General features: G+C 48.9%; 1 protein-coding gene across 2 annotated transcripts in view; it reads left to right on the plus strand.

The window, feature by feature from the left end:
* Trpv3 (transient receptor potential cation channel subfamily V member 3) overlaps positions 1-13134 on the plus strand; it is a 31759-nt gene extending 18625 nt beyond the window's left edge. Inside the window, exons 8-17 of one of the 2 annotated variants that reach the window (XM_051157920.1) lie at positions 801-977; positions 2379-2537; positions 3220-3321; positions 4310-4383; positions 7448-7613; positions 9970-10036; positions 11182-11456; positions 12366-12478; positions 12644-12723; positions 13008-13134. In XM_051157920.1, coding sequence (XP_051013877.1) covers positions 801-977; positions 2379-2537; positions 3220-3321; positions 4310-4383; positions 7448-7613; positions 9970-10036; positions 11182-11456; positions 12366-12478; positions 12644-12723; positions 13008-13105 — 1311 coding nt within the window. In that variant the 3' untranslated portion in view covers positions 13106-13134. The remainder of the gene's footprint in view (positions 1-800; positions 978-2378; positions 2538-3219; positions 3322-4309; positions 4384-7447; positions 7614-9969; positions 10037-11181; positions 11457-12365; positions 12479-12643; positions 12724-13007) is intronic. The other variant, XM_051157921.1, reaches the window with a different exon arrangement.
* The last annotated feature ends 203 nt before the right edge of the window (positions 13135-13337 follow it).

A 13337-nucleotide genomic window follows, 5' to 3' on the forward strand; every position in this document is an offset into this window, starting at 1 on the left:
CAATGCCCAAGCTGCAGCCATGCCCTTGTGGTTTTTACTCACTGGGGTGCAGAAGCTGTTTGCATGGGCTGTAGTGGGAGATGCAGTGGGAATGCTGTGGGGCTGTGTGAGAGTCACACAATGATGCTGTCCTCCCAACAGGTCCCTCCTGTTGGGTTTTGAGTTCATGCTCCTGGATTCTCTATCCCCAAGTTAGGGTGATCCGTGGAGTAGCTTTCAAATAGTGGTAAGACAGAGCAGTGGTCCTCTGTACAGATGACTCATCGGGAGAGCATCACAAAAACGGTCTGTATCTGTGTGCTTTGAAAAATTCCCCAGAGACCCTAATACACAGCAGAGTTTGAGGACCACTGACCTGCAGAGTGGGCTTGATGGGCCTCTTTGTGAAGCCTGGTGCCTGATGTCATAGCTTGTCCAGCCTGAGTGATGATGAGTCTGGCTGTAAAGTCTGGAGTGGAGGTGGAATGGAGGAGCAGAGAAACCCGAGCCTCAAGTTCAGGCCTCATGGAAACCACTTCTAAAAACGGCCAATTCTTGGATTCCTTACTGAGCTGGAACCCAGCTGGTTTAGGGACCTCCTAGAGGATGATCTGGCTTTCTGCGGTGTGCAAGAGGGAACTCTGTGAGAAGGCCAGAAGTGTGTGGACTTCGCTCCTGTTTCACAGATATCCAAGGTCATGGCTCCAGGCAGAGGTGGCACTCATACTGTTTTTTGGTGGGAACATATTCTGTGTTAACCTATCTCTGGTTGGTCCATCCCTGTTGTCCCCAAGCCTCATTATCCTTCTTCCTGTCCCCAGATTCTGAAGTACATCCTCAGTCGCGAGATCAAGGAGAAGCCTCTCCGGTGCCTGTCCAGGAAGTTCACGGACTGGGCGTATGGGCCTGTGTCATCCTCACTGTATGACCTCACCAACGTAGACACCACGACAGATAACTCTGTGCTGGAAATCATCGTCTACAACACCAACATTGATGTGGGTCTCCCAGGCAGGCTGGCAGAAATGAGGAATGAGGGCTGAACCTCAGGCTTGAGGACCCTGGGAACAATTGTACCAGAGTCCCCTAAGTCCCATATTGGCGATTTGTCTTGGTGCTGGAGTCTGACATAGAGGGCAGGGCCCAGACAGAAGCGTGCTCTTCTGCTCCTTGCTAACAATGAATAACAGAGTGAAGGGTAAGGGGCTGGCCTCAGCGTCTTGGGCAGTTTGCAGGCAATGAGAGGTGTGTGGTATTGATGTTGCACACCCGAACTCACCTGTATAGACCGACTTAGAGTCCTTTCTTCTTCTAAACTTGAGTACACATGAGGCCAAACTCACTAGCTTGAACAATCTGGACCCTTCCTGGAGAAGTCAGGAGGGGGAAGGCTGGTGCAGCTACAGGTAAAGACAGAGGATCAGCTCAGGCAGATTTTAGCTCTTGGGGCGAGCAAGGCAGTGGGGCCAGGTCTCCATCCTTTGTATGGTATGTACAGCCTTGCTCCTCAGAGGTTCCCTGGACCCTCACAGCAGCCTGTTTGCCAGTGTGGGTAAGGATTGTGGTATAGAGGAAAAGGCGAACCAAGAAAGGCTCAAGAGCTGTCCTAAGGTCACAGGGATGCTGGAACCCATTTCTAGTCTCCACTTCCTGCTGTGCATTATTAGGTGCTCCTGCTGGAAAACCCCAGACCCATGTAGCATTTGGCTGCCCCCAAAGGAGCCCTGGGTGCTGGGAGTTACACTCCCAGCATTTCCACCAAGCCAGTCTGTTGCCCATGATGGCCGGAGCCTTCTGCCACTGGCCCCACTGACTCTGGGCTCCTGGTGGGCCCTTTGAAGATGGTCCTTCTCATCCTATTAGGACTTTAGGTGAGAGAAGCATGGGAGAATGGGGAAATAGAAGGATCCAGAGGGTCCTGGAATCCTACAAGAAGAACATTATGATGGGCGGATCTGGGTCCTGGGGTCCTGCTCAAACTATAGCACCAGCCAAGGAAAATATAGGCAGCAAACTTCGAACCCCTACCCAGACCTAGCCGATGGACAGGACATTCTTCACCGTTGAGTAGAGAGGGAGGGTCTGACTTTCACACAAACTCTGGTGCCCCATTTTTGACCATGTCCCCTTGATGGGAGGCCTGGTGGCCCTCAGAGGAAGGATAACAGGTCACCAAGAAGAGACTCGATACCCTATGAGCATTTACAGGGGGAGGAGGTCCCCCTCAGTCACAGACATAGGGGAGGGGAGTAAGGGGGAAGCAGGAGGGAGGGAGGAATGGGAAGATACAAGGGATGGGATAACAATTGAGATGCAATATGAATAAATTAATAAAATATTAAAAAAAGTCAATGGTCCTTCTCTGCCTGCCTCATCTCCACGTGGTGTTCTGTCCCCAGAACCGGCATGAGATGCTGACCCTGGAGCCTCTGCACACGCTGCTGCACATGAAATGGAAGAAATTTGCCAAGTACATGTTCTTCCTGTCGTTCTGTTTCTATTTCTTCTACAACATCACCCTGACCCTCGTCTCTTACTACCGTCCTCGGGAGGATGAGGTACGAGGGAGGGAGGAGTCCTGGGGATGGGGTGGTAGTTGTGAGGTCTGAGGTGGAGGATCTTGGAACTGCCCCATGTGGAGATGGGGAAACTGAGGCTCAGATAGGTTAAGCGATTTTCATGGTGGCATCCAGTTATTTTCCAAAGTTCCCAGTGAAAAGAACAGTTAGCAGAGATGCAGGTGCAGAGATCTAGGGAGACTCTTGTTGGGAGAGAGAGAGTTATGCATTAGGGAGCACTAGCTAGGCCCTTCCCAGGCTTTCTATGTGGCTCTAGAATACACTGTCTGCTGTGAGGCCCACAGGAAGCAGGTGGAGGAGAAGGTACTTGGCTAAGCTTCCCTACTATGCTGGGCCTCAGTTACCCATCTGTTAGTGGGGTGCAGAGTTTCAGCTTCACTGAACTTTGTAGGGAGGACCCTCTGAGTGTCTGGTAGTCGACATGGTTGAAAGGACCCATGCAGGTGGGCCGTGGATTGTTAGCCCATAGTGCTTTGCCCTCACTGCAAATTTCTGGCTTCCCATTGAGGTGGGGCAGGCAGGACCAGGAGATGGAGTGCCACAATGGTCTGTGGTCCATCTTGAAGGTCCAGCACCCATGTACAGCCTGGGTCCTCCAGAGCTGGCGCTGCCCTTCTCTCTCCACCCCTCATCCTCACCACCTTTTTCTGTTCTGTCCCAGGCCCTCCCACATCCCTTGGCCCTGACACACAAGATGAGTTGGCTGCAACTCCTAGGGAGGATGTTTGTTCTTATCTGGGCCATGTGCATCTCTGTGAAAGAGGTGAGTATGGCTCTATGCTTTCCTAGACTACCCCTTGAGGCCAGCCGGTAGGAGCAGGGCGGGCTTCTACTGTAGCCTGTATTTCCATTACTATAGGGGCTTCAGGAAGGTGTTTCTTTTTCAGGCCTTAGATTCCTAAGTTTACAGCACAGAGAACAATGACCAAGACAGGCCTGTTCTATCTGCTCCATCCCATCCTCTGCTCATCTGTTGAGTTGTCCACCAGGTGTCTATCCTTCAGGCCACTTGGGTCTACCATTCTTCCTTCTTGATTCTACCATCCTGTTACCTGTCTCTTATCTACCCAGCCCCTCACTCATCCATTCCAAATCCTACATAACCAAAGCATCACGCTTCTGATTTTATTCAGCCATTTTTACCCATCTATATGTCTGCCCATCCGTCTATCCACTCATTCACTCAGCCACCCACTCATGAGCCAGAGAGTCAGGCAATGAACCGAGCTGTAGATCCTTTTGTATCTGGGACACTGGGGTGTGTGACAGGGATGGAGGGAGTTTGCCCTTCTTAAGCTAGGTTTGGTGAGGGAGCTAACGGGCACAGACATCTAGACTGTAAGGTGGATTAGAGTGGTGTTTGGAGGGAGGGAGATGAGTTATCTGGGAGTGCAAGGAGGGTGGAAGCTACAGCGCACCTAGAGCTGCATACACCAGGGAAGCCATGATAAGCAGCAGGCTCCGAGAAAGCTTGGAGGCTGGGGAATTAGGCCACATTTGGTGGGTAGCTACGGTGGCTGTGTGGCTTTGCAGTTTCTGGGCTGAGGATGCGGGTGAGAAGCTTGTGGGAGCATCCACCCTCACTGCGGGCTCAGTGATGCCCTCCAGGCACAGGTCAGCTTCCATATCCCAGTCTTGGACTCTAGCTGAGCTGTCACACACACAGCCCTCCCTGAACCCCCGCTGGGGCAGTTCTTCCCGGAACACTGGGTGAACCGCCGGAAAAAGCTCTTCTTTTCTCTTGCTCTCAGGGCATTGCCATTTTCCTGCTGAGACCCTCCGATCTTCAGTCCATCCTGTCGGATGCCTGGTTTCACTTTGTCTTGTAAGTAGGTCTGTCCCTTTGGTCATAACGGAGAGGAAAAGCTGAAGACTCTCTGGAAGAGCCATCCAAACATGTCCTCATATCTGAACATCCTGCTATTATTACAGTCCAGAGGCCCCCTTTGCCTCTTATAGATGGAGATCTGGGTAAATGCCAGGGAAAGGGATGAGAAACCCTTAGGGCAGAGCTTGCCCTGATGGCAGGGGAAGGATGACTCCATCTCTTAGGCCCCCAAGTGGCAGGCACCATGGAGAAGCAGAGGCTTGGCTGTCCTGTTGGGGTTTGCACACAGCAGTGTCTCAGGGAAGTCCCATCTACCCTCAGTGGTGCCTCAGAGTTGCCAACGGATACCTTGGTTGGTCAGGACTAGAAGGCACCTGAGAAATTTGTCTCATGTATAGTCACCCCTGGAGTTCTCGGAGCAGGGTAGCGAGTCACCCACCACAGTGCATGCCCCAGTGGTGTCAGAGACCCAGCTATTGTGTTGGTGGCCCTGGACTCCAGTGAGAAAGCCCAGCTTAGCAGCCTCTCTGCGTGAAGTCACATGCAGCTGACACTGAGGGCTCCTGTGACCCTTGGCTTAATGAGCAGAGGCAGATTCAGCTTGACTCTGTGGTAATGTCACAGAGGCCACAGCTAAGGATGAAGAATGCTGGTTTTGCCACTGTAGCACACCATTAATGTCTCTCTTTTGAATATGTAGGAGGCTGATGTTTCCGTGTGTGTGTGTGTGTGTGTGTGTGTGTGTGTGTGTGTGTGATATCTACATATGTACAGGAGTACAGGAGTGCATATGTTATGTATGTAGGCCATAGTTCGATGTTGGGCATCTTTCTCAATCACTCTCCAGCTTACTTTTTTTTCTTGTATATTCATTTTATTTATTTTTTTTTATTAATTTATTCTTGTTACATCTCAATGGTTATCCCATCCCTTGTATCCTCCCATTCCTCCCTCCCTCCCATTTTCCCCTTAGTCCCCTCCCCTATGACTGTGCCTGAGGGGGACTTCCTCCCCCTTTATATGCTCATAGGGTATCCAGCTTACTTTTTGAGACACAGTCTTTCACTGAGTCTGGAGTTCTTTGATTGCCCTAGGGACCCTCTGATCTCTGCCACACCTGGCTTTTTTTATGTGGGTGCTGAGGATCTGAACTCAAGTCTTCGTGCTTGTGCAGGAAGCGTTATGCTGGCTGAGCCATCTCCAACTCCGACCTGCCATTTAGAGGTAGGGATGGAGTTCTTCATGCCCCAAGGACAGGTGCAGCAAGTGGACAGGCCAGATGGACACTGCCCCAGTACGCAGGCCACATGTGTGCCTGCCGCCGCTGGGAAAGTATGCTGGCTCTAAGAGGGGATATGTTTACATAGCCTCTGGTCCTAGTGTGCTGCCCTGCTTTTCTGCGTCTGTGTTTTGTTAGGGTAGAGGAGAGCAGAGCGGCTCTTCCTCACTTGAGTCCCCAGTGTGGTCCACCAATTAGGCCTTTGTTCTTCCCCTGAGGGAAAAGCAAGCTTGCTGTGGCCTGAACTCAGTTAGATACCTTGTGTGAACTGTCTGACATTAGAAACAAACGCATATTTTCGACTAGATGTCTGCAAAGCTGGAAATATGGACACTGCTTAGGAGGACATTTTCATCATGTATGCTTGTTGTATGCTATATTTATTGTTTGAAAGGATTTTTATACATTTATGTAAAACATTTTCATCAAATTCAAAATTTTGCCTTCACCCGCTCCAACACCTCTCACATTCCTCTCTCACTTCCTCCAAATTTCATGTACTAGTTTTTTTTTTTTTTTTTTTTTTTTTTTTGTTGTTGTTGTTTTTTTTTTTGAGATGGAGTTTCACTGTGTGGCTGGCTCAGAGCTCAGTTATGTAGTCTGGGCTGGCAACCCATCAGGGGCTACATCACCAAAGAAAACACTGTTTCCCCCGCCTCCCCCCAGCAGGCATCAGGTGCAGAGAGCTCCTCAGCCATGGGTGGGGCTCTGTGGGCCCATCCTCTACTCATGCTGGAATTTTGGTTGGCTTGATCTTGCGTAGGTCTCTTGTACACGACAGCCCTGTCATACTTTGCTTTGTAGCGCGCCTCCCCCAACCTCTGGCTCTTGCAATCATTCTGCGACCTCTTCTATATGTGTCTATAATGACACATCACACAAAGACTACCATCTTTAAAATAATTAAAAAAATATTTGTGTGTGTGTGTGTGTGTGTGTGTGTGCGTGCGTGTGTGTGAAGGGGGTGTGTGTAACATGCCATAGTACATATATGGAAGTCAGAGGGCACCATGAAGGAGTTGGTTCTCTTTTTCTATTATGTGATTTCCAGGAATCAAACTTAGGTCGTCAGTCTTGGCAGGAAGCACTTTACCACTTGAGCCATCTCTCCAGCCCTGAAGCTATCTTCTTAAGCACCAAGCACAGCTCGACTGCTGTGCACCAGCCTCTGGGGTGCTTTTCTTCTCACAAAACTGAATCTCCCTACAGAGTAAATCAAGGCCATTCAGGCTTCCCCCCTGGCGACTACCTCTGAGTTTGACCACTCTGGGTACTTCGTATAAGCAGAAAGGCAGTGCCTGCTGTTTATAGCTGTCATGTCAGGCTTCATTTAGTGTATGTCATACCTTAAAATGATACAAGAATAGCTTTGGGGGACTTTAGGATTATGATTAGTTTCTGAGTATAAATGTTAGAACATTTTTATTGAAAATATACTTTTTACTAACTTATCTATCCTAGTGTTTCCCACATTTGTGTGGAAATTGTAATCATGTGGTTGATTTCTAAGCCATCAGGCCTTGTGGGTTGTATGCCAGACTCTGCTGGCATCTGGCCTTTAAGTCCCTGTTAGATATGATCAGCCCACACTGGCTCTGCCTTGCATCTCAGTGTTGCAGTCTACACTGCATTCAGACCCAGCTGAACAGATGCTAGGCAGGCTTGTGTGTCTCATTGGCATCAGCCACCAGGGTGACCCTTTGGGAGGTTAAGGTTTGGGGGTGGGAAGCCTGTGCCTGCTGCTGAGAAGTAAGGCCCCTGTCTCCCGTGTCTCTTGAACAGTTTTGTCCAAGCTGCGCTTGTGATACTGTCTGTCTTCTTGTACTTGTTCGCCTACAAAGAATACCTCGCCTGCCTCGTGCTGGCCATGGCCCTGGGCTGGGCGAACATGCTCTACTACACCAGAGGCTTCCAGTCCATGGGCATGTACAGCGTCATGATCCAGAAGGTACGCTGGGAACCGAGTAGCCAGAGCGCCCCTTGAGGGAGAGGGGTCCAGGTTCAAGTGTGCATACTAAGATCTGGAGCAGCAATTGGTACTTCAGCGCTCTCTCCCAAATGCTACAGTCTTCATTTCAGACTTTTAAGGGTCCAGACTTTAAAACAACTGGGCTTGCTGGGCATTGGAAAGGGACACACTTTGTGAAGGAAATGTTCTGACCCCTGAGCACCGGTGTGCTGGACAATATCTAACAATGGCTCTTTGGGATATGTGTGTGTGTGTGTGCGCGTGCACACGCCTGTACGTACATAGGCAAGAGCGGATACATTGCGTCCATGCATAGTTTGTTGTTTTCTGAATGGGCTCATCTGCCACCAGCCTGCGATTGCAGCTGGCTGCAGATGGTCCACTTCGTAAGCAAGTGTGAGGTGAAGCGCTGAAGACGCAACGTGGAGCTTGTTGGTCAAGCTGAGAGCAGCTGCTTCACTGAACTGGAATTGTTAGCAAGTACCAGAAGGATCGCTAACATTCCTGTGTTAGTCACAGTATATTCTTTAAAGCTACAATATCTTAACTAATTTTTGAAAAGTTCACACAGTTCCTCGGCCTAACTTCTCCTAGAGCCTTCCCTCACCAAACCCTCTTAACTTCATGTTATCTTTTCTTCAAAAAAAAAAAAAAAAAATCTCAAAAATATATATGCACACAAATACATGTATAAATTACCTAATACATATATAATATATTCCCCACACTCCTAATGATTCCAATTTGTGCTTCTCACAGGTGTGGGGCCACCCACTGGGATGTAGTCAACTAAGATAGGACCAACTCTTAAAGAAAAGCTGAGTCTTCCTCCCCCACAGCCACCAGTATGAATAGCTCCTATGCTAGGGGTGGGGGCTGGTGATCCCCTCCCTACTCCAAGCTGGGATGTTGGTTAGCTTGATCTTATGCAGGTCTTCTCCAGGAAACAGTTGCAGTTCGTTGCTGCAGAGGCCCTGGCATCTCCAGAAGACGCCAATTCCATCGAATCTCCCATGGCCGTTGGTCCTTAAAATCATTTTGCCCTTTGTCCCACAGTGGTTCCTGAGCCTTGTGAGCCGGAGGGCGGGGGGGAATAATGTAGTCATCCCATCTGTGACTAAATCTCCACAGATACTTTTTCTCTGCACTTTGACCAGTTGTGAGTTTCGGACAGCCTACCTTTTAATGTTTAATCTGCCTTAACATTTTCTGGGTCACTGTCTTGAATTCAGATGGAGACGTGAATAAAACAAGGAGGTTTTTTGTTTTTTGTTTTTGTTTTTGTTTTTTTTGCTGGTAGGATTAAATATTTGTAGCATTGCCAGTTTTCATGGCATACGTGTTCCTACTGTGGCAGCTTTGCAGCTGCTGACATCATGTCACTTATATCTGGGAAGAGGTGCGCAGTTGCACATCACTGCATAGAATTTCCACTATCTGATTACAATAGATATATAAACCATCCCACAGAGCACAGATAATTGTATAGGGTAGTAAAATAGCCAGATGGCACCCAAGCTTGGCTATTTATTATCTTAAAAATGTAGCTTAGCTATACATGTATGTGACTAAGATTTTAACTCTAGGCAGGCTCTTAAAAATAGAGCCCAGGCTGGCTAGAGGGCCTGCTCTTCCTGCCTCAGCCTTCACCATGCTCTCTGCACCTGACTGACATGACTGAATAGCTTTGCAATAAAAATCAGTTTTTCTAATTTTCTATTGAGATACGATTGAACGTCTGTATACATTTAAAGTGTAGGGTTGGGTATAACTGTATATTGTGAAGTCATCACCAATTTCAGGTTTATTAACACAGCTATCATGTCACACAGCTACCATTTATATGTGTTAGAAGATTGGAGAACTATGCTTTGGGCACCCTTCAACTACACAATTCGGCATTTTTCATGAGATCCCCAGAATTATTTATTTTATAATTGAACGCTTGATTCAGTTTTTCATAGTGGCCATGGTCACAATATTCATGCAAATTCAGCAATCAGTTCTTAGAAGTTGGTATTGGCTGGCTCTGGCATGTTGCTGGCCCAGGGAAGCCCCGATGTGAGACTCCATAGAGAAAGGCACAGGATGAATCACAGAAACTGCATCCTGGGGGGTGAGGTGATGGGAAGAGAGGCCTTGGGGGTAAAGCAGGAAAGAAAGATTCCTGGTAGATAGATCTGGGGCCCTCAGAGGAGCCTGGGAGCATCAAAGGCATGAGAAGGGGAGGGAGACTGGCCAGAGAGAAGGCGGGATTAAGTGGGTACTAGGAAGATGGATGTCCAGCAACCGTGGACTCACACCTTGCACTTGAATCGTGTTTATTTCTTTGCAGGTCATTTTGCACGATGTTCTGAAGTTCTTGTTTGTTTACATCCTGTTCTTACTTGGATTTGGAGTAGGTAATTGCTTCATAACGAGCAGTAACTTCCATGCTTGCTAAGGACCTTATCTGGCTATCCAAATGACAAAACAAACACAGAGTGGCCTCATCAGTGTTTGCACATTAGTGTTTTCAAAGCAGAATTGTTTTTCTTCTCTCAGCGACTTGGCCAAGCTGGACTACCAGCCCTGACCCCATGGATTAGAGACTCATGGCCATCACTCTTACCCATCCAACCTGTGGTTTCCCCCAGACTCTCACACTCATCACAATCTGAGATAGCTCAGTAGATGTTCTCGCCCCATTCCACAGATAGGCAAATGAGAGCTCAAAGAAACCGATGGGTAGTCTTCAAAAACTAGGGGCAACCTAGTTGTACCAAGGTGACTCTCACAGTTTGCTTCAGATATCTCTGTGAAAGGACCAGAGATGTGGAGACCCTTTTTAAAATGCAGAGAGAACAGCAAACCCAGTTTTATTTCCAGCCACTGCATAAGGAGATAGCATGTTGAGTATATTTTTCTACAGGGATCCAACCCCCACCCCCTTTTCTTCAGTGACTGTTGAGTCAAACTAGGCAGCTGCTCCCATGTGTCTGATGCTTTTTCAGGGATAATTTTTGCTCCTTCATTTGATCCTCCACCGTGTACTTATTACTACATGCATTTGCTTACACATGAGCCTGTCCATTCACTTACCCAGCAGAGAACCATCACTGTGGTGTGTTGGACAGAAGGAAAAAAAAAAAAAAGCAAGCCCAGATCTCATTCACAGGGACCGTACAATACAACATTAGGAGGGGGTGCAGGAACTGACAGTCCTGGAGGAGGCCACTCAGGCTTTAGGCAGTCAAAACCTTAGCCTATAGGGAGCCAGGGTCACACACAGGATAAGTGGCAACCCTGGTAGGCTGTGGATGAGTAAGGGCTAAACCGGGGTTGGGGGGTAGAGGACAGGAGAAGAGGCTGGGCTTCAGTGGGCAGTAAGGGCTTTCTGCAGGCTGGGTGGGAAAAATCAGTGTCATTAGGCTTCTAGGGGAACCCCAAACTGGAGATATAGAAGAGGAGAGCTGGGAACTGAGAGGCACAGAATACACAGGCACACATATGAGCTCTGTGAGTTGCTGGCCAGCAGGGAGCCTACAAACCTCTGTTGCCTCTCCAGCGCTGGCCTCGCTAATTGAGAAGTGCTCAGAGGACAAAAAGGACTGCAGCTCCTATGGCAGCTTCAGCGACGCTGTGCTGGAGCTCTTCAAGCTCACCATAGGCCTGGGCGACCTGAACATCCAGCAGAACTCCACCTACCCCATCCTCTTCCTCTTCCTCCTCATCACCTACGTCATCCTCACCTTCGTCCTCCTCCTCAATATGCTCATCGCCCTGATGGGGGAGACGGTGGAGAACGTCTCCAAAGAGAGTGAGCGGATCTGGCGCTTGCAGGTGAGCCGGGCAGAGGCCTCCCTCCATAGGGACTTTGTTCAGCACTACATCTTGATGCATTGCACACCCATCAGCACCAGTGCTTAAGCCTTAATGTGGGTTCTTTGAGAACAGGGTCTAGACCAGCAGCACATACAGGGAAATGTAGGGTCTTAGGGATGCTCTGTTTATTGTCACCAGAGACATGTGGACATTGAAAAGTGACCTCAGGTTGAAGTAAGAGAAGTAAGATTTTGGAAAATGAAAGTGACTCCCCCGCCCCATCTGTTTCATCCAATCCTTATCATTTCCCACTTCTGAGAACGACTCACAGTGTGGGTCCTGCGGTGATGGTCTGATTTGTGAGCTGACTGGAAGCAGTGCCACTTAGGAAGTCTTTATTGGAAGTAGGGGTGGGGGAGGGGAGCACTCCTTCAGATATCTACAGAGCTGCCTGCAAGGGAGAGACTGTGGCCTCTTTCTGCCATCCCAGCTGGCAGAACTGAGGCACACACGACGACAGGGAGAGAAACTTTGGGTTTCCAGTTGCCAGAATCTTTCTAACTGGACTGCATAATGTTCCAGAGAGACTGGTCACGTGACCAGGAAAGTGTCCACAGAGCCCAGGCCTGGGAGAGAGTGTTGGAATGTTTGTCTTCTGTTTCCTGCACCCACAGCTCCAAGATCCCAAAAGTTCAGTTAAGAGGCTCTTGATGTCCAGATACTTATGTCAAGCTTAAAGCAATTTAAGCATTGTTCCCAAGGTTTCTGCTTTGTTTGAATTCTGTAGGTGATCTCAATCCTTAAGACCTCTGCTTTAAGTACAAGTGAGGCTGGAGTGAGCTCTTAGATGGGGTACCTGCCCTTCTTTGGAGCAGGGCTCTCAGAGCAGGCATGGAAAAACTAGTTTAGGCTTCTTTATCTCCCTAGAGAGCCAGGACCATCTTGGAGTTTGAGAAAATGTTACCAGAGTGGTTGAGAAGCAGATTCCGCATGGGAGAGCTGTGCAAAGTAGCAGATGAGGACTTCCGGCTGTGTCTGCGGTAACAGAAGGGAAGGGGCGTGGGTGGGGTTATTAAACAGGAATTGGAGCATTCCCATATCCATGACAGTCAGGAGCTATGTGGACCTGCGCCACCCCTAATGAGTTTGCTAGCATTTACTGAGATTCGATTATGAAGTCGTAAGTACGGTGGTCACACTTGCAGGATCAACGAGGTGAAGTGGACTGAATGGAAAACGCACGTGTCCTTCCTTAATGAAGATCCAGGGCCCATAAGACGAACAGGTACTATTGCTTTGAAGTGGTGGGAAATCTTCTTTTGTGGACCACGTAACTTTGTGTGAATCAAGACCAAGAACCCTGGTTTTTCCCACCTGTGAAATTGGGGGTCCCTCCAAGCTCTGATACTCTATAGCACTATTTAGAACAGCTTTTAAAAATTCAGTGTTAGGGGTCTGGGGTATAGCTCAAGTCCTGGGTTCTTCCTCAGCACCACCAGAGAAAAAGCACACAGGAGCAGGACACAGAGAGAGGGATGGGCTTCTAAACTCCAGCCCTGTTTCCCACAGCAGACGTGAACAAAATCCAAGATTCTTCCAGGAGCAACAGCAAAACCACCCTCTACGCATTTGATGAGTTAGACGAGTTTCCAGAAACGTCGGTGTAGAAGCATGGCTTAGAGCTGCCGTGAACAACCTCGTTGGATGCAGCAGGCTGAGTGCTGAGGTGCTGTGCATAGTGCTGAGCTCAGCTCCTCCTCTTGACTGGTGCCTGCTGAGGGGCAGCGGTCATCGGGATCTGAAGGGAAGCAGCCTGGGTTTTCTGACTTGAGAGAGGTCAGTACAAACCCATGGCCAGCAGTCCTGAGTCTGGAAGTCTCCCGACTGCCCAGGGTGAGG

Source organism: Acomys russatus, chromosome 16, assembly GCF_903995435.1.
Source record: "Acomys russatus chromosome 16, mAcoRus1.1, whole genome shotgun sequence".
Lineage (NCBI taxonomy): Eukaryota > Metazoa > Chordata > Mammalia > Rodentia > Muridae > Acomys > Acomys russatus.